Raw genomic sequence first — 26,935 nt, 5'->3', positions numbered from 1 at the left:
GTACAAAGGCCTTAAAGAAATCACAAACTGCGATTTCTACCCAGTAGAAATCACATTTTGTGATTTCCAGAATAGGAAATAGGAATTTCCTATTTAAATGTACAAAGCATTCCCTATATGCCTCGAGGGCATTTGGGAGATGCAACTACCACTGACTTGAAATCAGTGGTAACCAGGTGCAATTTAAAAAAATCATTCCATGGTGTTTTTTATAAATCACAATAGAGCACACACATGATGCTTAGGCATATATGTGATCTACAGGTGTGCCCTTATTTTTTGGGGTACGCCCTTTGCCATCCCTGGTTTTGCAATTCCTAAATAGCAATTTCCCAATAAGAAATCGCTATTTAGGAAATGCAAAACCAGTCCCTTGACTAAAATGCAATGGGATTTCTTAGTACCGATTTCCTTATAGCGATTTTAACTTTTTAGGAATCGCTATAGAAAATCAGTATCTCTGTACATAGCATTTTGCATTTCTTAAATAGCTTTTTCTATGATGTTGCTAATTAAGAAATGCAAAATTGCATTTTTGTATATCTGGCCCTAAATATGCTACATCTTTTACCACTCTTTTCAAACACATAGATTCCATAGGATTCCTTTTGGATCAGTGTCTGCTGTATTCCATAGAGTGATGCAGAATGCACTACAAGATTTGCACTAAGTCATGTGTTTCCAAGATGATATCCTGTTCTATGAGGCCCCCATAAATAACATAATAACAGACTAACAGAAGTAATACCCAACCTAAAAAAGCAGAACTGTTCATTAAGAAAGAAAAAATCTAAGATGGGTGTGACATCTGTCGAGTATCTCAAACACTCCATTCCAAGTGAAGAGGTTAACCCCAGACTGAGTTTAGTTAATGTAGTAAGGAATGCACCACCTCATTCCTTCATGGATAAAGTAAAAACATTTACCGGGTTTCTTAGAGTCTATATACAAATATGTGAGAAGTTTTTCAGACTTAGTTCACCCACTAAGATCCCTGTTGACAGAAGGCCCTCATTTAGATAATCTACAGAGCACCATAACAATTTCAATAAAGACTGCCATTATTAATGCCCCCAAAATAGACAATTTCAATTTTCAGCCTTAAAACTGTACCCACCACCAACACCAGTAACAAAGTCCTCAGTTTACCTTATCTCAAAACTTTGAGGGAACAGAAAAAAATGTTTTTGCTTCTAGATGTATGTATGTATGTATTAAGTATTTATAAAGCGCGTTCCGGCCCAAGGGCATCGAAGCGCTAACTGGGTGAGGCGGAGTGACTAACCAAGAAACTCCCAAGCTTATTGAGGAAACAGCCAAGTCTTGACCAATTTCCTAAATATTAGATAGTTGTGTTCTTGCCGTATGTTCAATGGTAGAGAGTTCCAAATTTTTGCCGCCGCATTGGTAAATGCTCTGTCTCCCCACTTTACTTTCTTCGTGCAGAATATTTGAATTTGATGGGCAAAGGCCGAGCGCAGCAGTCGCTTCGGCCTGTGCCATTGCAGCTTTGTGGTTAGAGCCATAGGCCTGAACCCGTGGACAGCCTTATGGGTGATGCAGAGAGCCTTGAAGGAGATCCGCTGGATTACCGGAAGCCAGTGTAAATCTTTAAGGCACTTCTTAACAGAGGCCCCGCAAGGCAAATTTAATAGAAGCCTAGCAGCAGTATTCTGCATCAACTGCATTTTGTGCAAGGATTCTTTGTCCAGATTGAGTAAAAGCGCATTTCCATAGTCCAATCTGGAGATGACTAAAGCCAAAATGACAGTGGTTCTACAGGTTTGAGGAATAAAAGGAAATATTTTTTTTAATTTCTTCATAGTCCATAAACAGGTCTTAATTATCAGATTAACTTGAGGTTTAAATGACAATTGCTCATCAAATACTATTCCTAAATTCCTTGAGGTAGACCGTGGAACCGGAAGCGTCCCACATTCTTCAGGCCACCAGCTAGAAGACCAATGTATCCTACCAATACCAAAACACAGAATCTCAGTTTTTTCACAGTTGAGTTTCAACCAGTTGGTCTTCATCCAGTGATTCACTGCTGTCATGCAGGCGTTGAAGCGGCCAGCCACTTCTTCAAGATCTTTATCAATAGGAATAATAATTTGAGTGTCGTCTGCATATGAAGTAGGAATAAAGCCAAAAGAGCGGACCAGATCTGCCAGCGGAGCTACATACACGTTAAATAGTGTCAGGCTTAATGAAGAGCCCTGCGGAACACCACACGGCAAGAGATAGGCAGGGGATCTAAAGTCACCACTGCTAACTGTGGCCCACCTATCAGATAGAAACGATTCGATCAATTTCAGAGCCTGGTCTCTGATACCTGCCTGATATAAGCGGTCTAGCAGGATGTGGGGAGCAATGGTGTCAAAAGCTGCCGACAGGTCCAATAGCACCAGAAAAACTCCCTGCCCCTTATCCACCAATCTGCGTATGGTGTCAGATGATGCAATGAGAGCTGATTCAGTGCTATGGGACCTCCGAAAGCCATGTTGCGAGCTATCCAAGCCCTTAGAGACAGACAGGAAATCAACCAATTCTTTATTAAGATGTTTTTCTAAAAGTTTGGCCACATAAGGAAGAAGGGCTATTGGGCGTAAGTTCGTCAGGTCATCGGATTTGCCAGCTACCTTCTTTTTTAATGGAATGATAATGGTTTCCTTCCATTCCCTAGGATAAAGGCCCGTTATAAGCACTTCCTGAAAGATGGGGGCAAGCATAGAAACCACTAGTTCTGGGGCTAATTGGAGAATAGCAGGGGGGCAAGGATCCATAGGGGAGCCAGATTTACCTTCCAAGAGCAGTTTACACAAAACTTCATTGGAGGGCATCTTGAACTTAGAGAGTAAAAGTGGCTTGTCTGGCACCTCATTCATTGTCACCCCTGGGTACAAATTCTTAGTTAGCCCAGAGAACAAGTTAGCTGGTTTCTTATCCAACCTAAAGCTAGAGTAAATATCAAGAACTTTACATTCAAAGAATTTGGCTACTTTATTACAGAAGTCTTGAGAGTTTTCAACTTTAGGAGTGCCTAAGGGAGTGGTAAGAATGTTAACGGTTCTGAACAACTCTCGAGAAGAGTTGACTGCTTCGCTAATTTTACGTGTAAAGTAGTCCGATTTGGCTACCCGACAAGCTTCTTTATAACTGTTTAATGCGAGCTTAAGATCCACCCTCTCGGCTTCACCCAGGCTGAGTTTCCAGCAGCGTTCCTTCTGCCGGTATCTCCTTTGTAAAATTTTGAGGGCTTGAGAGTACCAAGGTTGATTGGGTTTCTTCCTGGTACCGGAAACTGAAATCCTCGCCAGCGCTAACATGTCCATAGCTTGACTAATGCCCAAATTAAATCTAGCAAGTGGAGACAACATGGACCCCTTTGGGTCATTCCAATTATGTATGAGAGTAACTTTCAATTGTTCTGCTTCAATATTTCTCCAGGCTCTAATCAGTTTTTTCTGGGGAATAGGTATTATGGGCTGCTGTCTAGCCAGAAATTTAAACATTAGAAGAGCATGATCCGTACACTCTAACGGAGTCGTAGCAAGATACAGGTTTTCCTCAGGGTGGGTGAAAATCCCATCTAGGGTATGGCCAGCTCTATGAGTGGCCATCCCATCCTTTAGGACCCAATCCAGAATCTCCATAAGGTTGAGGAATTCCGCCACCAACAAATCACACTTTTTTTTCAAAATGGATATTAAAATCTCCCAAAATGATTGCTTTAGGGGCCATAATTAAAGGTTCCAAGATAGAGGGCCATATCGAGAGGAACTTAGAAACGGGGCCGGGAGGTCGATAAATTAACAGGCCTTCTAAGATCAGGCATTTGTCAAGAAGTAATTTAAAGGTCATAGCTTCACAGACCTCTGGTAAGTGACTAGCGCTATTCCAGGTGCATGTGAACTCGGACCTGCAAATAATAGCCAGGCCTCCGCCTCTACCAGTATTCCTATCCACCCTGTAAAAAGAGAAGCCGGTAGGGGCTGCCTCAATAAAATCAGGATCCGAATCCGGCCTTGCCCATGTTTCTGTAAGGAAGAGACAGTCTAAGTCGAGAGAGAGAATCAGATCATTGATTTCAAATTTATGTTTAGGGAGGGATCTAACATTTAAAAGAGCGAAGGAACCCACCGCTCTACCGTCCCTTACGATTCCACCCAAAGCATAATCACAATTATTTCCTCCTGTTCCCCAACTTCCCTGAGCTGCCTGCTTTCCCATCGAAGATGGTATAGGTACCTTCCAGTTACACTGCGCACACCTCCAGGCGTAAGCAGTGTCAGGGATCAGAGTATGGATACACCGGGGGCCTGCCAGCTTCCTGAGTTCGCTGAAGTATACCTAATTTTTCCCGAGCAAAAAGCAGGGTTCCTGGCCCTCTGGCCCGTCCTGGCGCGGACGGGCGCAGACGGGCTTGCCTTAGGCACGCCTTCGGTGCGCTCGCTGCGCGCGTCCGCTGCACGGCCGCGTTTGAGCCGGCATTTAACCCTCCTGGGAGAGACAGCAACCACTAGACCGCGAACCGCGGTTTTTGGCCCCGAAACCGGAAGTGGGCTCTAACCGGCCCCACTTCCTGCACAGAAGCGATCGAGGTCGTAAAGGACCATTAATTAGAGAAATCTCCCTTTCTCCGACCCGTATTATTCAGGGAAGGAAGGACGATGATTAGCCCAGCAGTTAAAATAAAGATGCATTCAAATCAGCCCCAATATTAAAAACTTTATAAAACTTTTATAAAAAGCAAACATACAATAATTCTCATTCCTATAAAAACCCTTAAATTAGTCAATACAAATTCAAATTCAAATTCACAGAACACAATGCACAATACAGCGCGGCAAAATAACGGACCCTAAAGCTAAAAAATTGGAAAAACGGCAGTGATCGCAAAAAACTGCGCTCACCTCAGTCTGCACGGCCGCGTTTGAGCCGGCATTTAACCCCCCTGGGAGAGACAGCAACCACTAGACCGCGAACCGCGGTTTTTGGGCCCGAAACCGGAAGTGGGCTCTAACCGGCCCCACTTCCTGCACAGAAGCGATCGAGGTCTTAAAGGACTATTAATTAAAGAAATCTCCCTTTCTCCGACCCGTATTATTCAGGGAAGGAAGGACGATGATTAGCCCAGCAGTTAAAATAAAGATGCATTCAAATCAGCCCCAATATTAAAAACTTTATAAAACTTTTATAAAAAGCAAACATACAATAATTCTCATTCCTATAAAAACCCTTAAATTAGTCAATACAAATTAAAATTCAAATTCACAGAACACAATGCACAATACAGCGCGGCAAAATAACGGACCCTAAAGCTAAAAAATGGGAAAAACGGCAGTGATCGCAAAAAACTTCGCTCACCTCAATCTGCGCGGCTGCGTTTGAGCCGGCATTTAACCCCCCTGGGAGATACAGCAACCACTAGACCGCGAACCGCGTTTTTTGGCCCCGAAACCGGAAGTGGGCTCTAACCGGCCCCACTTCCTGCACAGAAGCGATCGAGGTCTTAAAGGACCATTAATTAAAGAAATCCCCCTTTCTCCGACCCGTATTATTCAGGGAAGAAAGGACGATGATTAGCCCAGCAGTTAAAATAAAGATGCATTCAAATCAGCCCCAATATTAAAAACTTTATAAAACTTTTAGAAAAGCAAACATACAATAATTCTCATTCCTATAAAAACCCTTAAATTAGTCAATACAAATTCAAATTCAAATTCACAGAACACAATGCACAATACAGCGCGGCAAAATAACGGACCCTAAAGCTAAAAAATTGAAAAAACGGCAGTGATCGCAAAAAACTGCGCTCACCTCAGAGATGCTGAATAAAATTACTCCACAGTGGAAAAAGAAGTGTTAGCCTGCTTTTATTCCATAAACCATTTCAAATGTTATCCCTGCAGATTGCCATTTCTCCAAAGAAGAGAAAACCCACAAATCTTTAGTCTTAGTCATAGATATATAGCAAAATTGATTTTAGGCTTACAAGAATGCAATTTCAGAATAGAATGTGTTTCTACTGTCAAGAGTTTTGGTAGACAATAACATACAAGATATCAGAGTACAGGATGAATCCATGCTATTGGTGACTGTTCCATCTATTGTGATGAGAAAATGTAATAAGGATTTATCCATTTACCATGTGAAGACCCTGGTTTATGTTATGATATGTGTAATTGTATAGCACACAACTCATTCAGAGGGTACCCTGATACTGATCATGAGCTGTATGTGCCAAGCCAGTGCCATGCTATGTGAAGAGTTCTTGCAGAATTCAATAACTAAAGAGGCTTAAGGAGCGAGGTGGGAGAAGGCATTACCAACGGATCTGTTTCTGTGTACGCAGAAGGTGTGTGTGAGTGGCAGTCCCGCTGAGTGGAAATGTCTGATTAATTAGGGGAAATTTGTGGGTGTGGTCAATGTTGTGTGAGGCTTTGGATGTGTGTTTGAGGAGTTTGAAGACTGTTCATTTGTTTATTAGGAACCAGTGGAGTTTAATGAGGTGTGGGGTCCATGGGACCATATTGTAAATGATTCCGTTATGTATTTCTGTACTACAGGTATATTTTTGGGGCAGTGAGCTTGAAAGAGCTGTTTCGTAAAACTGCAGCTAGCAATTGAGACTCTTTTGAATTAGAAGATTTAGCTTATTTTTACTTTCTTAAACAAATTGTTGATTACAAAAATGGGAAATGGTGAGTCCATTGGATTATCTAATTTTATCACTACAGCATTCACCATGTATTTACGGATTGGCTTCATTTGCCACATAAATATCCACATATAAATGCAATTTTCAGATTTTGCCAAAAGCATTGTTTCTAGCCATAAAATATACCACATAATTTGCGATTTTACCAAAAGTATTTCTTTTAGCCATAGAATGTACCACATAATGTTTTCACCATAACATAGATAAACTTGCTGCATAATGTGGTCCTCCATCTCACATAATCTTAAGTAGCCCTGACAAAGTTAATGCTCCACTCTGCAGAGCGGGTACAGGGCTGTTCCTATGACAGTAAAATTAATATGTTACAGGCGCATTTCCATGTGATTTAGGGATAACTCATTTGTTTCATTTTTTCATGTGTCAAACTTAACAATGTCCAAATAAATCTTACACTCTGGGGTATAATGTGTATAGGAAAGTAAATGGCACTTGATACAAATCAATTGGTGATAAAGATAGATGGTAGGTAGATGGAGTTTGTTATGTTGTGCTGTTATGTTTTATTGTGTTATTGTGCTTTGGTGCTGTGTTTTTCTATTTTGCTGTGTTCAGTCATGATTTGTTTTTGCTTTATTTTTACCTTTTTTGTTATGTATGCTCTTTTGCAGTGCTGTTATATAGTAATGTGATTATGTTCTTTTGTATACTTTTGTGCTATGTTTGCATGCCATTTCACTGTGTTGTTGTGTTATTCAAGTGTGTTATGGTTTAGGTTTCACATGCACAGCACTTTAATCAACCAATCAGGAATTTGTAAAGTGCACTACTCACCTGTGAGGGTCTCAAGGTGCTGAGGAGTGGAGGGGGGAGAAAGGGGTGGATAGTGCTGCTACTGCTCGAACAGCCAGGTCTTGAGAAGTTTCCATAAGGTAGGGAGGTCTTTGGTCTGGCACAGATGGGTGGGAAGAGTACTCCTCTTGGATCTTGGAAAGTGGTTTATTAGTAGGGGATGATGGGTACCCACCACTAGTGATAAGGTCACCATCACAATACAAGGTCCAGTCAAGGTCTCAGTGAATTAATCCCCTGCTCAGTGTTTGGTAGCTAGCAATGACTAAGCAGGCTTAACTTTAGAGACAGGTGTATAAAGCAGTTAAAAACACCAATTCGTTAAAAAAGTAAGACACAACACACCAAAAACACCCAAAACCAGTTTATTAAAACAGGAAATATTTTATGAGTAAAGTGACATCAAAATATATAAAATTCAAGGTATGGATCCAGAGATGTGAATTTCTAAAGATTAAAAGTAAAACTAGTGCTTAGGAGCAAATAGTGCTCAAAGAATTAAAAAAAGGTTGTGCTGGACCAGGACACAGTCTAGAGTTCCAGCCACCTGTGATGTACCACATTTACACTTACTTCCAGAAGCATTTATTGATGCAGGAAAGTGGTCCACAAGCCCAATTGAAGGTTCCAGAATCTCTGAGTTGCTCTGTGGAATGTTGGGACTACAGTTCCCACAATGCACCTAGCCAAATCCTTAAAAGTCCACTGAATACAGGGAGTCCATCCCTGAATCATTTAGAAGCAAGCCAAATCCTTTTTGAGCTGAAGACTAAACTGTGCAGCAGGTGAAGTCCTTAAGAGTGAATTCCTCTTTTGTCCAGTCCAAGAATTCAGCAGGCAGTCCTCCTTCTTCTTGTACTTTCCAGTTGATGTTCTTTGGGAGCCCACAACACAAATCCAAGGGTCTAGAAGGTTTTAGATGGTCCTTGGGGTTTTGGGACTATGTTTCTCGGAATGCACCTAACAACTCCTTAAAAGGAACGTGGAGACTGTCCAGCTGGGGTCTTGTTGGTGGAGATGGTGCAGGTGGAGCTCTTTCAATCTGCTTCTTTCAAGGAGTCTACTCCTTCACGTCTTGCAGCCAGGCAAAGTCTTTAAGGCTGTCGTCCCACAGAGTGCAGCAAATGCAGTCTTCCAGATGGCAGTCCTTTAGGGTGCAGATCACCCGTCTTCTTCTGGTAGTTGCAGGCAGTGTTCTGAGTTGCTCAGCAACTGTCACATATCCAGTGCTCCTGGGCTGGCAAGCAGGGGGCCCTCCTGACCAATGGGGTGCAGGGTGCCACCCTCTAGGGTGACAACATCCTGCAAAGTGTGGAAAAAATCAATCTCATAAAGCACTATTATTCCAAAATCCAAGATGGAGAAAATCTCCCCTTGAGTTCAGGATCTGGGTAAGCCATCCTAATGGTGTGGCTTATTTCCCTAAACACCCCCCTCCATTACTTCCGCTAATTTCATTACTGGGGCTCCCATCTGGCTGGGGTGACAGGTAGAAGGGGTAAACCTGTGTCCTGTCAGTTTCCATTTTAAGACCAGTTTGGCTACCCAGCCCTTTTCCTGCCTGTTGCTCCACAGCATGCAGATCTCCACCTTCCAGATGTCACATTGTCTCAATGTAGGTCATTTCACACCTCATTAAGGCAGCCCTGGTTCAGCTTAGCAGAGGTTGGCCAACCAGAGAAAGGCAGCTGGAGAGCTGGATTTTGTCTTACAGAAAATAAAGTGCTATAACGTATTTTCTGTAAGAGTTAGAATACATCTAACAGTGGCAAATGTTTGGATTTGGTCCATTATTTTAAGTCCAACAATGGAAATGGCATCCCATTTCCAGTGAAGGCTATACTTTCATAACATTTTCCAATATTAGCTAAGGAGCCACTGTTCTACAATGGGGAAAAATGAAGTCAGCAGTTTCTCACTCACCAGGGCATATAAAACATTTTGTATCACATCCCTACATTTAGTTACAAGGCACCCTACCCCAGGGGCTCTTAGAGGAGACATTAAGGGTGACATATGCAAAAATAAGGTAGGTAAAGACTTTGGAATTACCTTTAATTCCAAAGTCGATTTGCATATAATTTACTTTTAAAATCAGCCTGCAAAGCGAGGCTACCTTTAAAATGACACCAGGCACCACTACAATGCCCATGCCCTATTATATACTAGTGACTAATAGGTAGATTTTGATGCCACTTACAACTGTGCCTAATTTGCATATGCTGTAAATCAGAGCACAGGCCCTGGGTCTGGTTAGGAGAGCCCAGGGCACCCTAAGAGTCAGAAAACAAGTATCTAGTAGTCTCAAATGGGGGCAAAAAGTGGAGGGGGCACTGCAAAAAAGCCCTGGTCTTTGGTGGCCATGTCCACCAAACTAATGCTCTGCCCATGCTGCTGAGAGTTGGGGGGACCATCATATTTCTGCTGGTGTGCCTTTGCGGGCCGACCTATTTAGAGCAGATGGTCTGATGAACTTTTTTTATCTTTTGGGCTGGCAGGAAAAGCCAGGTGGTCCCAAAGGGAAAAATAAACTTTATTGCTGGGCTAAATCAGAGCACTGCTCATGGAAGTCCACAGTTGACACTTGATAGTGTTGCAGACTATTATTGCCACAAACATATCAGATACCCAAAAATACTACAGTGTCCATCTTCGCTATCTTCGACCTCCTGGGTACCACGGTTGTCTTGTACGATCAACACCTCCATGCTTTACGTGCACAAGATGATCAGGGGAATTTGTCCCAAATTTGGGTGGTGGCTGATCCACCTCTTTCAGGGGTAGCTTTCAGATTCTTACTGTGGATACAGGCTAAACCGTGTCTTCTAGAATCATGACAGCCTTCTGAGTCCAGGACTACCAGAACTCTAGGGCAATAAATAGCTGGATCCTAGTTTTGGCGTGTGCTCTATTAAAATCTAATATGCGTTTATCTTAATCTCCGCTACATAAAAATGTACTTCCACTTTTCTAACAAAATGAAATAAGCAAAACTTTCTGACAGTTGTGCCACGAAAATCTTATGTACATCCATTTTGAACACTAAAACGAGGACAGCTCTGAATTTGAGTGTGTATTGGGTCATTCAGTTAGTGTTTCCAGTGCATTTATGCAATCCCCAGAAATGACTATGCGAGGAAAACGCCAAGCGAAAGTGTGTGATTCAACAAGGTTGGGTTGTTCTTTGCAAACACAATCTGCTAAATTATATGAAGCATGGATTGTGGACAAACACAGTGGTTTGAAGCACTTTGTAATTGAGGCAATAATGAAGGTCGATCTCAATAGATTTCCAAAAAGTATTAAGTGTAGGTGTTCACCTCAAGGCTTAGGCATTACATTTACCCTACACACAAACAATGCGGGTCACCACCATACATACAGATTCAGGAACCCTCGTCCAGACTCATCGCTTCGTCCATTATTGTAACATGAAGGAGAAGGTAGTGGCATAGGTGACTATGAGCGGCTTCCCCCAGGAGAGGCTCGGAGGCATACTGGCTGTGAAACATGAGACTAACAATTATTGAGTTTGCAGAGTGCTATACTCCATCTTTTTTTGGGGGCTGCTGCGCAGCATCTTACAACCGAATATATATTTTATAGCCCCTCAGCAAGCCTCACCCTGGTTTCCCTACATAATCATTTGTACTTAGTGTAGATTTTATTTGCAATCACCATCGTTGGAGCATGGGCGTGGCAAGAAAGGCTGTTAAATTACAAAAGACTCCCATCATTGGGCAGTGAACAAACATGGTTCTTCTTCTCGTTACATTACAGTGAATGTTCTAAACCCATACTTAGGGTGCTGCCACTCTTGCATGTCATGGTGCTTTTCAAAACACAGATGGGCACCCACAGAACTATGAAATGTGAGGTGGTCTTCATGAGCTGCTGCACGCAGGAATATTTAGGGCCAGATGTATCAAAGCTTTTTGCATTTGCAAACAGTGCAAATGCCCACGTGAATGCAGAAAGCCTTTTCAGAATGTATCAAAGGCATTCTGAATGCAATTTTAAGGAATCGCTAAAATAGCGATTCCTTAAAATTGCGACCCTGTTTAGAGAGTCGCAAATTGCGACTCTCTAAATAAGAAATCATAAATTAGGAATCCTTATTTGCGATTTCTGAAGCACATGTATGAAGCAATTCCTTAATGCGAATTGGGCATTAAGGAATCGCTATTATAACCAAGTTGAACCTGGTGGTAACCATGTGCAAATTTTAAAAATGCATTTTTTAAATTTACATGTAAAGCACACATGCCCTTTTGGCATGTTTGCACCTTACATGTTGTTATAAAATGTTTTGGGGTGCAGCAGAGGGGGGCTTAGGCCCCCAGCACCCTGGACTTTGCATTTCTCAAAATTGCGAATTCCTAACTGGACATGCAAAATATTCGCAAATATGGGCCGACAGGCCCATTGATGCGAATGGGGGCCGGTATCGCAATTTGCGATTCGGTAATAGCATTCGTGATTTTTAAGAAATCGCTATTACTGAATCGCAAAAATCATACATACCTTTTTGCATTTCTGAAATAGTGATTTCTTAAAAATCGCAAATCGGTTGTATGATACATCTGGCCCTTAGAGATGTGAATGAAAACTTTGACTGAATAAAGAGATCGAGCAAAAACATTAGGTGACGAGCAGGTTGGCAGAGTGGAATAGCAGAGGCAAAAAGAGGCAGTCTGAGCTGCACCACAGAAACTAGACTGCTTTAACCACACATATATGTCCTTTTTAGGGTCAAGTGCAAAGTGCTCTGTCCCTGGTGTAATCTCTCTGTGGGCTTTTAACTACGCCAATCAGTTTGGTTGGTGTGTGGGCTTGCCTTTTAAAATTTGCTTGATTTAATTAATGAAAGGCATGCATACGTCATGCCTTTTCCGGTGTTTAGCCCCCCTGGAGTGCACCAGCCAACTACTGAAAACATACAAGGCTCCATATTTTCGGTATGGTTTCTGGACTACTTTTTTCTCTTTATTTCGTAGGCAGCGTGATCTCGCTGGGCAGTAGTCAAGCACATTGTATGACTTTGACCCTGTTACATGGATAATTGCACTTTTTCTGGTTACATGGATAATTGCACTTTTGCCGATACATTTCACTTCGAGTGAACTTATGTTTCCTTTTGTGTGTCTGCTTTGCGCTAATGGTGGCAGTCAGCTTGCATACGTGAAACTGTTTTACTATTCATTTTCACTTTATGTGGCAAGAAAAGTCTGGTTAGTTATGTGAAACCTTTTTACTTTTCATTTTCAGTTTATGTGCCAGAAAAAGTCCGGTTAGGAGTTTACAACACTAATAACTTTAACTCGAGCAAACACAAGGACCATTGCATTGCAAATGCTTATTTAGAAGTGTAATTACTTCTTAAGATACTTCTTTCAATTTTAGGAAGTTATTAAGTTATGTTACATGCTCTGAAACATAGATATCGACATTTTCTTTTCACCACCTTCCTCTTAGATATCACAAAGTCTCTGTTGGGGTTTTGTTGGAAAAACAGTTTGAAAAATAGGACAATTGTTCAACAATTGTATTCACTTCTCATACATGTTGGTGCCAAGAATTTAAAAAAAGCATTAGTTCTTACCATCTGCTAGAGTTAAATGAGGGACCACAAGAAGACTCATCAAGAGGACAGACAGAGCTGAAAAGATGAAACAAGAATTGATTGACTTGTGGGAATTCATTCTCATCACCAGTGATGTGGCACAAATGCTCCTTTATGCAATACTCACCCTGCCTCAGTAGCAGTAGAGATGAGCTGGAGCCTGTCATCCTCTTTTTAGATCTATAAGCAAACAATACTGATGAGCTGAACATTTATACAGAACAAAGTTGGATGTAATGACATCTAGGAGAAGAGTTATGAAGTGTGTCACAGAGGAAGGGATGTAGCAGGGACAATAAAAAGAATGTGATTTATAACGGAGTCTTTTTTTCAAACCTAGGGGTAATAGCCTGATGAGCTAACAACATGACTGGGTGGTATAAACCCTGGGTTTAGATTTTGAGTGCATTGCTGTACATGTTGCTACAATCAACTGCATTATAAGGTTGAGAATTTCCACATCTCTTTAAATTTGGGAGAAAGGGGAGATATAAATACTGCATAGTTCTAAATTAGACCTTGGTATAACTGAGATCCCCTAAAGAACAGAATAGAGGGATCTGATACTTGAAGCTACAATGTGGGTGTGACCTCATAACTTCAACTTCTATCATGTCAACACTTCCAAAGCTTTACCTAAATAATTTTGCCGTACCAATTCTTTTACCTTGGTGTAATTTACAACTATTTCAGGCATTTAACGTTATCTAAAAGTACTCAGGGACCTGTATTTATTTAAACAGGGACAGAAAGGTTAGTAGAATCTCCTATTACTTACAGCAAATCTTCATTACTCCTGGTCCTGTGTCCTCGTCTCATTTATGAAAAGTGGATATAGATCTCTCCCAGGCAGAAAAAAATACCCATAAGGAATGCTAGGAACATACTCTACCCCCTCTCACAGGGAGTGCTTAACCAGTACATACCCAGCATTTGTTCTGAATATACCAAGTCACTCCAACATAAAGGCTGGCAGTTCGGGAGGGCGAGAGGTTCCAGGAGTAATGACGGTTACTGGTAAGTAATAGGACATTACCCCTTGGTCCCCCTGTCCTCATCCCATTCAGGATAAGTGGAAAATACCAAAGCCAGAAAACTGGCCTTTATGCACCACACACATAATAAAAGGACACCACACCATTAACTGCAACCAAAATTGATTTATTAAACAGAGGAAAAAAGACACATTTAGGGATGTACAGCCTGCAGGACCCCTAACCCAAAAGTATCCTCACCACCCAGCACATTCTGGAGACAATAATGCCTCACAAAGGTATTGGAGGACAAATTTTGGCAATAGACAGTCCCTGTAATTCAGCCCATGAAGTCGGCACTCCATAAGTAGAGCACCCCTGCATGCCCACAGGAGGAGGAGACCCAGTCAAAGAGTAAGCCAGCTCAATAACCTGCTTCATCCACCGGCTTAGAGACATAGAGGAGGCTCTCCCCCAAAAGAGGAAGCTCCAAAAGAGACAATGAGTCTGATCTTCAAAAAGACCATGTCTGCTCGAGATATATCCCAGAAGAGTCCCGAACCAACCCCTGAGGCAGGCAACACAACCTCCTGGGACTCATGAAACTGTGAAGCTACCTTTGGCACAAAGGAGGAATCCAACCTCAGGACCACCCCATCAGAAGAAAATGACAAAAAGGGCTACTGAGCCATCAGAGCCCCCAGCTTCCCCAGCCACCTAGCAGAAGTGATGGCAACAAGAAATACAACCTTAAATGTAACAAACGTAATATCTGCAATTTCCAAAGTTTCAAAAGGTGCAGTCAACAAAGCTTTCAACACCAGAGGGAAATGCCAAAAGGGAAACAAGGGCTTAACCAAGGGGCTGGAATGAGAAAAGCCTCGCAACAGATGTGACAGCAAATCATCAACATCAGCCATGTTTCCCCAATGTGCCCTAAGAGTAGACACTGACAACCATTTTTCAAAAACCTCCCACAATAACTGCAAGACATCTATCAAGGAGCAATTTAGGTGGCACAATTGCAGAAAATCACACCAGTTCTGAAAATTACCCCAATGTCTCTCAAAGGACTTCAAAGTGGACTTCAATTGCAAAGAATCACACCAGTGCTGAAAATTACCCCAATGCCTCTCAAAAGACTTCAAAGTGGAAGGCTGTTGAGACTGCTGGATAGCCACTGCTAAGTGCCCCGGGGACACCCTTGAGCTGCAATCCCCACCTCTTAACCTCCACATTAACAGATGAAGCGTTTGAAGGGCCAATGGTAGAAGAGACCGTAGAGGAGAGGAGGACCAAGAAATCAACTAAGGATCATGCACTGCCATCAACTTGAAACTGGGTAACTGAAACCTCTGGGGCCCAGTGGGTACCACCACAACCACCATCCTGGACTCCCTCAGCAGACAGACCAGGAACCAGAGAATCACAGCAATCTGGGGAATGGTGTACAACAGATGGTGAGGAAAGGACAGGACAGGGCATCCACCTCCAAAGCCCCCTTCTGTCATGAGCAGGAGCAAAACCTGGGAACCTGCGTATTGTGCCAGGACGCAGATAGTTCCAGGAAAGACACACCAAACTTCTCGCACAGTTTCAAAAGCATCTTTCTGGTGAGAGACAGTTCCTGAAAGGGAGGAAACTCTGACTGAGGGCATCAGCCACCACATTGTCCACCCCCCTGACATAAACAGCCACCAGAGACTGAAGATGACATTCCCTCTACTGAAAAAGAGGCAGATACACATCATTGGGAGACCTGGAATGGATCCCACCTTGATGTTTCAAATAAGCAACAGTCACCCAGTTGTCTGATCAGGCCACCAAATTGTGACCCAACAGGACCAGAGGAAACCCCATGTTTGCCTGTAGACCGCCATGAGTTCCCCCCAATTGAATAAGGCCTGCTTTCCTTAAAGAGACCAATGAGCCTGTAGAGACCGATCCCCCAGGGTGGTACCCCAACCCATGGCACTGGTGTCCATAGTGAGGACCAGCGGAGGATCTGGTTGCAAAGGAACCCCCCTCAACAAATGGATCAGAACCATCCCCCAGTGCAGGTCTGGTAGGATTACTTGTAGCAGCGGAACCCGCTGGTTCCAGTCCATGTAACACAGACTCCAACATGACAGCAGGTGAATCCACAGAGGCAGAAGTTGAAAGCGTGCCCAGGGAACAGGGAACACTGCTACTGCCATGTGTCCAAACAGCCTCAACCAGCTGCAAACTGGCAAAGAGGCACTGGCCAGTGCCTCCCTCAACATTGATTGCAACATCAAGGCCCTTAGAGGAGGAAGGAAAACCCTTGTAGAGGTTGGTCCAAAACCAAGCCCCAATAAAAGTTAGGTCCTGAAAAGGTTCCAACTGGCACTTTGGCAGGTTAGGAAGAAACCCATGATCCCTGAGAGCTCAACACACCACCTGCAAGTTGTGAAGAAGCTGCTCCACTGATGCTGCATGGAGCAGCCTATCATCCAGGTAGGGGTATGGGTGGATGCCCTGGAGATTAAGAGACGCTACCAGCAGAGTCAACACCTTGGTGAAGACCCGCTGAGCTGACCGAAAGCTGAATGGCAGGATCAGAAACTGGTAATGAATCTCCTTAACACAGAACCTCAGCAACTGCTGGAAGTGAGGATGGATTGGCACATGTGAATAGGCATCCTGAAGATCCAAGGTGCACATTGAATGCCTCTTGACCACCAACGGAATGATCCTTTGAAAAGTCTCCATTTTGAAGGGAAGGTGAAGGACAAACTTGTTCAGGGCCTTCAAATCAAAAACCAGCTGGAAGCCGTTCATTGATTTTGCCACCAGAAAGATGATGGAGTAAAACCCCCTGCCCTGCTGCAGTGGAGGAACCATTTGAATGGCTGCTTTCTGCAAGAGCAAGGAAAGTCCTTGAGACGTGGCCACCTGCTTCTCCTTTAGGGACAGCCAAGGAGTTGAATGGACCCCCAACACTAGAGAAACTGTGCTGAATTCTATCCATTACCTTGTCCGCAAGACTTGCAGCACACATGCCTATTCTGACCTCTTACCCGTGGAGAACCTCCCCTGGGCCTTGGGAAACTGACGATGAGAAGGAGGTCAAAAGGAGACTTCAAAGACAACTTTAGGAAGGAGGAATGTTTCTTCTCCTTAAAAAGCCTGTGCAACTTATCCTCCAGCTCTAGCCCAAACAGTGCATTCCCCTGAAATGGCAGCCTTAGGGCAGAAAATGTCTGCATGGAATCAGTTCTCCAGTCTTTCAGGACCAAATTAAGGCGCGTAGCCACAAAAGCCCCACCTGAAAGCCCCAACACCTGGACCACATCAAAGGAGATTTCATACAGATTATTCACTTGCTTCTTGATCTGCTCCAGAACCCCAGAGCAATCAGAAGAATCATCGAGTGACCGATACAAAGACTTGATGTCTGTAATGAGGAACTGAGCCACATAAGTACCATAGATCCCCACCCTAAGGGCCAGAGGAGATCCAGAGTATACCTTGCGAAAAGAAGCATTCACCTGCTTATCAACAGCATCCCTAATGACCGCATCCTCAGCCAGGGATGTCTGTCCCACAAGAATGGCCACAAAGGAATCAATTTGAAAAGGAGTCTGGCAAATCCTTCTACAAAAACTGCAAAGGATGCAGTTTGCTCATAAAGCGTGGCAGGATGATCTTGTCAGGGTCAGGGTCTCTCCATTTACGCTTGAGGACCTCATTAAATATTGGATACACTCGGACATTAAGTGACACCACACTCTAAAACCTGATGACATATCCAACACCTCATCATCAGGAAACCCCATATTTGACTTAAAATGTCTAATCAAGTCCAGCAACAAATCACGGGCAATATATTTCTCCTTCTGTTCCTCAGGACCAGGCCCCTTGTCATCCAAACCTGAGGATTGTGAAAATGATCCAGAGAGACAAGCCTTAGGGTGACCAGAGCCCCTCCATTTCCAACAGAGTTTCCCGAATAAGTCACCTGAGCCTAGAATCCTCATTCTCCTAGTGCCACTTTGCTCCAGAAAGAGAATGGAGAAGAAGAGGACGAAGAAGGAAAAGTAGACTCTTCCACATGCTTGCACTTCTGTGAATGCTTGCCCATGACACAGGAGAAGGAATCACTGGGAACAATTCCGAGCAACATGAGAAGAACCACAGCAAAAAGGCACTATCGGGCAGGAAACAGCAAAAAACAACTGCTATGTGGTACTTAGCCCCGGGGCTAGCCAAATATAGGCTAATGGACACCACACCACCATCCAGAATTACTCATTAGCACAGGCACGTGTTTCAAACACCCAGTGCACCTGTGCATCATATACCCATTCTCCCGGACGTCAGGCAATACCCAGAAGATCTGCCCCGCAAGAGCTTCCTGGGTCACAAGAGCACCAGCAGCTGCAGCGCATCTTCTTGCCCAACTGGCAGCCAGGGATGAACCAAGAATGCCATCCGCCATTTGACCTGGGGTCTTGAGGAAACTACAGCCACAAGGGTAAAATCTGCTGCCCAAGTGTCCTTCTGCAAGCCCCTCAGGCAGAAGGATGTGAATCATCCAGAAACGCTGACCACACCACTCCACGTGCAAGACGGCTCCATGAGGAAAAACATCACCACCCCACACCCCATGGGAGTAGCTCCAGCACTCCACATCCATTCTGACCTGGCAGAAATAAAAGAACAGAACAAATGCTGAGTAGGTACTGGTTAAGTACTCCTAGTGGGAAGGGGTTGAGTAGGGTTCTAGCATTCCTTATGTTCTTTTTTTCTGCTTGGGAGATATCTATCTGCACTTGTCATGAATGGGACAAGGACCGGCGTACCAAGGGGTAATGTTGATCAATGATTTTGTTATTGTTTGAAAATCAAAGAAAAAGTGGGTTTCCTTTGATCACCACTAAGACATGTGTTATGTGGCGTTAAGTGATTGCAAAAGTTATCAGTTTTAAATCAAATATATATTCAATACAAATTAGTGTGTTATGATTTACTCCTCATTTAAACCAACAGATTTCAATAAATGTAACTATCAACAGAATAAAGTAGGACACAAACACTACTCAAAACACGAGTACATTAAAATAACTACTACTTTCAAAAACTAAACTTTATAATACATTTATTTCTTAGTAATGATGGGAAATAGGAAAACAAGTCAAGGGCACATTAAAAGTAAAGTAGATATTTTAGTACTGTGAGTTCGAGGTAGATTCAGGTTCTACTCATTTCTTAAATAACTATATAGGGTTGTAGCAGTGTTTGGTTCAGGGTGCTGGGGGGTAATTGTGTGGTAGGCCAGGGATTTGGATTTCAAATGTCTCACATATATCTCCTTGCACAAACCTATAGCTTGAATTCAAGCTTCTGATAAGCAGGAAATTACTATGCATCATGTTAGTGTACTCATCACAAAGTACATCTATTGCTTGCATTCACATAGTGCCTCGGAATGGAGGACACTCCTTGGATGCATGTCTAAATACAGCTCAATTAAAGGATTTAATGATGGAGTGCACTAAGAGAGCTAGTACCTTTATGGACTGCAACTGTAACCCCAGATGGATATACGTATGAATTTAGCTAGTTCCAGCATTTGGCATCCAGGAACTGCCTCGACCATCATAATGGTGAAAGCCACCTCAGTGGTAACAACCTCAAGCCATAGTGATCACTTCCAAACGAAAGGAGTGGAATTAATGGTGCCTCCTTCACACTGCCTCCGTCACACTGGCAGATGATACACCCTACAATACAAACCTTTAAATGAGATACTAAAAGCATAATTAGTTGTAATCCGAGGAGGACAGTATCAGGTGAGCTTTATACTAGGTGCACAATTACGATCATTCTGAGTTTTCCTGCACAGAATAGGTCAGAACATGCACAGCTGCAGTTTGTGTGCCCGACTGTCATATTTCCAGCAGATTTTCTCTTTAAACAGTTGTACCAGGCTTTTCCGGGTGGAACGTGAAAGTCAAACATTTCAGATATGGAATCAATAACTGCAAAATATAGAAACCTAATACTATTTGGAGATTAAGGGGACTCAGGCCCAGATATATGACAGAGTGGCGCTGGACCGTGCTGCACGAAAAATAGCAGCGCCGCTCTGCGTCACTTTTCAAAACACAGGGATGTGCCGTATTTACAGGAACACAGAACACCCCTGTGTTTCCCCCTGCACCAGCAATGACTTAAGTTGCCCGCGCCAACGCAGGCAACCTTGCACCATGCACCATAGTGCAAGGGTGTCTGCGTTGAGGGGATAGATTGTTTATGTGCAGGAAGAGGCACCTTCCTGCAAATAAACAATCATTTAAGGTCTTTTGCTCCCTCTATGTGTGCTGCAGAATGTAGCACACATCGAAAGATCAAAAAATGAGGTAGAATAAAAGTATTCCTCCTCGTTGTGCCTTGCTAACGCAACTACTGGGATGGAGTTAGTGTTTGGCACCGCCTCAGAATTACACATTCTTGTAAATCTGGGGCAGCATCAAAAGCAATGGGTGTCTGAACACCCACAGCAACACCAACAGCATGCCCCAGAAAACTGCACTGCATGCCCCTCCATACCCCAGAAAACTGCATCAGGGGAATATTTTCAAGGAAGTAACTTAAGGCCTCCTTGTAAACATGGTGCATTGAAAAGTGCCATGGGAGCGTCACTGAAGGTGGCACTCCGGTGGCACTAGGGGCCTGTAAATCTGGACCCCAGTCTCCAAAATAACCCTCTCACTCTAAGAGAAATTTGAGCAAGATGAGAAACATATAAATGCACTTTAAACCTTTTTCTAGAGAAGCATGAGCCATGTTCTTAAATAATTCCTGTACATCAACAAAATACAGTGTTCCCTTTGAGAAACTATTGCGTTATGCAGCTGTTGAATTGATTCACTTCTGTTGAACAAGTTAGACTAAAGCACGTTAAAACAAGACACTCTTAAAGGGAAATGCTGAGATGTCCTATTTCTTTGTGCTGGCACAACGTGATGTAAAGTGACACAAAATAGAAGCCGCAGCCCGTTCTTTAGGGCAAAGGGGCCACGCCCGCCCACCTTTTGCCCCTCATGAAGAGTGCCTGTCAGGCTGAGCAAAGGTCAGCTGTCAGACATTCTTCATGTTCAACTCAGACAGCCAGGAGTGAGACATGCGCAATTTGCGCAGACTCCTGGCTGCCTGAGCTGAATTTTGCTGGGCTGAAGAGGTCACAGCTCCTATGGGCGTGACCTCCTCAGCTCAGCAAAAGTGCCTCGAGGCCCTCCCCCTCGGTGACGAGGGGAAGCATCACCCATTGACTTTGACCTGGGTGCTTCACACGAGTGTCAGTTAGTGACACCTCGTCATAGAGTCGTGAGGGGTCAGCAGTCTCACTGACCCCATCCCACTCTGTGACGAAGTGGGGACTGCTGTCTTCCCTCACTGACTAAGGTCAGCCAGTGAGGGAAGGCAGCAGTCCCAACCCTCCTGGGACCTCCGAGCTGAAGGTAAGTGTGTGTGTGTGTTTTAAATGAATGTTTGGTGCGTGTGTGTATGTTTGAATGTTTATGAGTGTTGTCAATGGATGTGCGTGTGTGTGTGAATAAATGAGTGTGAGTGTGCTTCCCACCCCCCCTCCCTCCTGAAATTACCGCCCGCCACTGCAAAATAGTGCTCTCTGTTTCCTTCCCAGCACAAAGGGATTTTTAGCTCTTTTCTCAGTGCAAATGCAACTTTTCTCTGTTCTGCGCTGCTGTCAAGGGGTCATCAAAGAGGGATTACTGGGGTAGATCTTTGATAATCTGACACAAAGCCCGACCTGCTAGACCGTGATTTGTGTCAGGGGAAATGTGCTCATTTGTAAAAAAAAACAGCACAGTCCACATTCAATGTGTGGGTAGATTCTGAGTTTGTTCATGCATAGGAATTTGTACGAGAAGAAAACCGTCCTACGCCAGACAGAGAACTCTCAACTACGCACCGTGGTGAAAGGCTGTGCCGCATAGCAGAAAGCCTTGTTTGAGTGCTAGCACTGGGGAGGGCTAGAAGGCCAGTAAGTAGATTGGGCTCAGCACTGTGGTTTCCTCCTTGCACAAAGCAGAATAGTAAATTTGAATGCTGCTTTGCATTGCATGAAAAATTAGTAAATCTGTACCATATGATATGGCTATCAGTATATGCTTCAACTATAGGGAACGGATCTGCTTTCTCCATTGGCAGTAGTTGGCAATTAGAGTCATGTCTTCCTTACTCTGTGTAAACTACAATTAGGGCTATCAAATTGGTGGCGCTGCCTTGAAAAGTGAATGAGGATGCCCTTTTGCTTATTCTTCTGGAATGAATACTTCTTGCCTAGGACTCTCTATCTTGCTTGCTTTTTTTACTTATTTCCAGCATTTAAATAAAGCAAATTATTTGAACTTGTCAAAATTGTTTTCACGCCTTTGTAAGTGCGGAAGCCTGGCCAACCACCACATTTCCTTCTTTAATTTTTTTGGGATACAACAGTTCTCCTGTCATGAAAGCGTGTGCCACGTGGGAAAGTTTTCATGTGAAAGCGTACGTGCCCTGCAGTACAATGGGCTGGAAGCTTGTATAGTCGAGTACCAGAGAACCTACCAGGAGTTCTAGGTAGTTTAGGGAGGACATTGGCACCCACAGACCATTTTTTATTTCGAGCGCACAAGCGCTCTGAAGTGTAATCTATTTGTGGGCTTTTAACCACGCCCACTGCATGCCCATAACTGTCATTTGTTCATTGGCTTGCCTTTCAAAAATCCTTTGTTATCATTGGTAAATGCTTTACGTTTGTCCCTCCTTGGGGCAGTTTAGTTACCGCATTGGACTACAGCCTTGTTACATTGATAACTGCACATTTGCCAATACGTTTAATTGTGAGCAAACTTCTTTTTGCAAGAAATCTCCAGGTAGAAATTTGCAACACTAATAGCTCTAACTCGAACAAAGGCGAAACCCATTGCATTGCAAATGCTTGTTTTATTATGGACTCTAGGGTGACCGTCCGCACCCAAAAGTGTCACAGGGTCAGGCTGTCCTATCCTACTCCCTAATATTTTATTTTATTTTCTTCAGGGCACGTGGCCCAACATTGTTCTCATAAGATGTGGTTGCCCAGTGAGAGCCAGGGTACATGGGGACCCCAGTGCTAAATAGGAGAAAAGGTTCCCTCAGCCAAATAGATTTGATTTTTAAAAAACCTTTTTGGTCCCTTTCGAGCAGAAACGCAACGGTGCAGATATTATCAGCTTTTTCCAGGAGGGGATCGCCTTCATGACCATCCCAAACACCTCTTTAAAATCAAATTTGACTGAAACGTACTGAAGGAATTTACTCCAAATAATGACAATTTCTATAATGGTGAGCAAAGACTTCTACGATAATGAACACTGGAAATTGTTGTTTTGGGCCTTCCCCTCACCTTTTCTTTGACGTTGCATGTAAGATCAGCGTTAAATGTATCAAGTTCAAGCCAAAGTGAGTACATTTGTTTTTTGAAAGATTTCACGCAGATTCGTGGAACAGCGCCAAATATATCAACAAAACAAACATTCCTTTCCTACGGGGAGATAGATTTAGAAATAACTACACTGCCACTATCACTCCCTGTGTAGATATAATATATATGCATATCATTATAACTACAGCGCCTCCACCCACCTTTGCTTCCATGTTGTTTGTCTCACCCGTCGCAGAAGTGCATAGAAGCAAATTACGTTGGCATTGACGCTATGCCAAGCAATAAAGATAAGCAAGCTGTGGGGAAGATGAAACGACACTAATCTACCTGATGTATATGTGTGAGTCTGGTTGGTGACAGGGCCTCATAATCTGCCAGCAGAGGCAGAGACTTAAACAAGAACTTCAATTTTGCAGCTGCTTTCGAACCATGCTTCTAGTCTGTGCCTTATATTAGCGGGTGGGTGCCCATTTATTTTAAAGACTTCCGATTTCTCTTTTAAGATCTTTCTAAACCCTGAAAAATTGCACCAGCTAGTACACAGCATGACCCAACCTGCTCGAATTTCACAAGGTATTCGTCCAGTGACTCATGCAGCCATTCAAGATCATGGCACAGAATGATCTCTTCCCATCACATACCTTTCTGTCCTTGTTCTAAAGATGAGCTGTGTTCTTGTTCTTGTGCTTCCCCAGTCTGATGATCCCTGGCCAGTGTGTCAGCTCTTGAAGCTAGAAGTAGGTCACTCGCTGAAACTCCCAACACGCAAATCGTGTTTTTATTTTTATTTTTACGATTGCATAATTGTGCAGACCCGCCCGCTTGGTGCAGTGTAATTGCCACTAGTTTAGAAGATCTTCCCAGGACGCGGTTACATCAGTCAGTCAAGTTAGAACGAGTGCCTGTTTGCAACGACATTTTTTTTGCAAAACATTCTAGCCCTCTTATTCTGCTGTACATTATATAATCGAATCCATTTTCCGTAAAAACACGAAGAGCTTTTAATAAAATACAGTTGCATTCCCTAGTGTCCAAATGCTCACCTTACTTCTGGGTCCAGCGTGAGGGACAAGTATTTAAAACACCTTAGTATCCATACACGATAGAGTCTTGAAAGGAGGGGGCTGCTGGGTGTTAGGGGCATTGGGGGCTGGGGGTAGATAAATGTCAAGTTCATAGGGGAGTCTCTTTCATAACCCCACATACCCATCCTGGCATACTAAATACAAGGGGGCAGGAGAATTTGCCAGCACAACATTAGTTCCACAAATTATATTATAGAAAGGATTTAGGAATTCAGTTGCTGTGATTTAAACTTCATATAAATGTCGAATACAATACACTGAAAATACATAAAAACGGTGCTACTCGTAATTCCTATATGAATACAAAGTGCTACAAAATACAATAATCCAGAGGAAACAGCCAAATAAAATAAATACAAAATTCACAAAGATTTTCAATTGAAGTTTACTATCCATAAAAAGAAGAGGAACCGAAAATAGCATTGCCATGTTATAGAAAGCAATCAATATATGTTTCGCAACCTTCGGATGATTTTTCATGGTTTATTAAAGGGGAATAAGAAAATGTGTAGCGGACTATAATACTGAGATTGTAAACTCATCAAAGCACTCCGTGCAATGGCATCTAAATTATAGAATATTGGCTGAAATGCAGTTTGCAAAGGTTCGTTTTTTTTAAGGAAAAATCTTGAACTTTTACAAGTGATACAGCTCATCATTCAGCATATTCTCTGTCGAGTTGGGATCGATTACCCTCTAACACTATTGACTAGAACCGTTTGGTATAGTTTATGTTTTACTTACCAAGTGGTCCTTAATGGGTGGGGCACGACTGGGGACTCCAGCCAGTTCCTTTGGGCCTGACATTGAGATGAATCTGTGGACGGCCAGGTAACACTTGGTCTCATGCCGTTTGTGAGTCAGCCCATGGCAGGCTTATAACCGAAAGGTTGGAGTCATGGGCCAGAGCCCACTTTGCCCATGTCATAAAGCGTGTCTGCGAGTGACTACTCTGCATGCTGGTTGAAGAGTCTCTCGTAATGCTATGTATGTCCTCCTAGTTATACTCTATTATTTTCTCACAAGCTTGCATGTTTTAATGCTTGCTTTTTCCTTTTGTAGTTGTTCTTGAGCATTGTGTCAAGTTTTAGGCCAGCCCAAAATGTTGCAGCCCTTTGAACTCACTTGAAAAGCTAAGTCTTCAGATGCTTTCGAGGGTCAAGAGGACAGGAGGAGGCTCTGATGTTTCTCGGAGGTTATTCCAAGAATTAGGGGTCTCCTGCTCTGTTTTTGTGCGTGTGTGGGGTGTGTGTTAATTTGAGATCGGCAGAGCAGAGGTGACTGAAAAGTTGATGGAAGTGAATGTGACTGTTCAGATAAGCAGCACCAGTGCTGCTTAGATATTTATAGGTCTGGGGTAGTGATAGACCTGACATGCCTTAGGGTGGTCACCACTAACTTTTTGAATGCCTCCCTCCACTTTTTGGACCCTGTCTTGCTGGCTTTTAGACTCTGCGCACTTTACCACTGCTAACCAGTGCTAAAGTGCATATGCTCTCTCCCTTTTTAAACATGGTAACTTTGGATCATACCTGATTGGACTATTTAATTTACTTATAAGTCCCTAGTAATGTGCACTATAAGTGCCTAGGGCCTGTAGATTAAATGCTACTAGTGGACCTGCAGCACTGGTTGTGCCACCCACTTAAGTAGCCCCCCTTAACCTTGTCTCAGGCTTGCCATTGCAAGGCCTGTGTGTGCAGTTTCACTGCCACTTCGACTTGGCATTTAAAAGTACTTGCCAAGCCTAGAACTCCCCTTTTTCTACATATAAGTCACCCCTAATGTGTGCCCTAGGTAACCCCTAGAGCAGGGTGCTGTGTAGGTAAAAGGCAGAACATGTACCTGTGTAGTTATATGTCCTGGTAGTGTAAAACTCCTAAATTCGTTTTTACACTACTGTGAGGCCTGCTCCCTTCATAGGCTAACATTGGGGCTGCCCTCATACATTGTTGAAGTGGCAGCTGCTGATCTGAAAGGAGCAGGAAAGTCATATTTAGTATGGCCAGAATGGTAATACAAAATCCTGCTGACTGGTGAAGTCGGATTTAATATCACTATTCTAGAAATGCCACTTTTAGAATGACGCGCAGCTGGAAAACAAGCAGGAAAATCCACGCACAGACCCGGGACATCTGGTAATCCCCGCAATCCACAGAAAGAGACTGTCTGCGCGCTGGAAAACGACGCACGACTTCCCTGCGTGGAAAATAACGACGCAAGTCCGTGTGTGCTGGGGAGAAATCGACGCACACACCATTT

At 43.3% G+C, this 26,935-nt stretch overlaps 1 protein-coding gene across 1 annotated transcript in view; it reads right to left on the bottom strand.

Moving 5' to 3' along the window:
* Window positions 1–24,382, bottom strand: part of LOC138246429 (serine protease inhibitor swm-1-like) — a 35,331-nt gene extending 10,949 nt beyond the window's left edge. Inside the window, exons 1-3 of the mRNA XM_069201039.1 lie at window positions 24,230–24,382; window positions 13,285–13,337; window positions 13,137–13,193 (exon numbers count right to left, since the gene is read on the bottom strand). Of these exons, the coding sequence (XP_069057140.1) occupies window positions 13,137–13,193; window positions 13,285–13,324 (97 nt within the window). The 5' untranslated portion in view covers window positions 13,325–13,337; window positions 24,230–24,382. The remainder of the gene's footprint in view (window positions 1–13,136; window positions 13,194–13,284; window positions 13,338–24,229) is intronic.
* Between the last annotated feature and the right edge of the window lie 2,553 nt (window positions 24,383–26,935).

This window comes from Pleurodeles waltl, chromosome 7 (genome assembly GCF_031143425.1).
Source record: "Pleurodeles waltl isolate 20211129_DDA chromosome 7, aPleWal1.hap1.20221129, whole genome shotgun sequence".
Classification (NCBI taxonomy): Eukaryota; Metazoa; Chordata; class Amphibia; order Caudata; family Salamandridae; genus Pleurodeles; species Pleurodeles waltl.
Note: the sequence above shows the minus strand (reverse complement) of the source record. Positions and strands in the feature narration are given on the sequence as shown.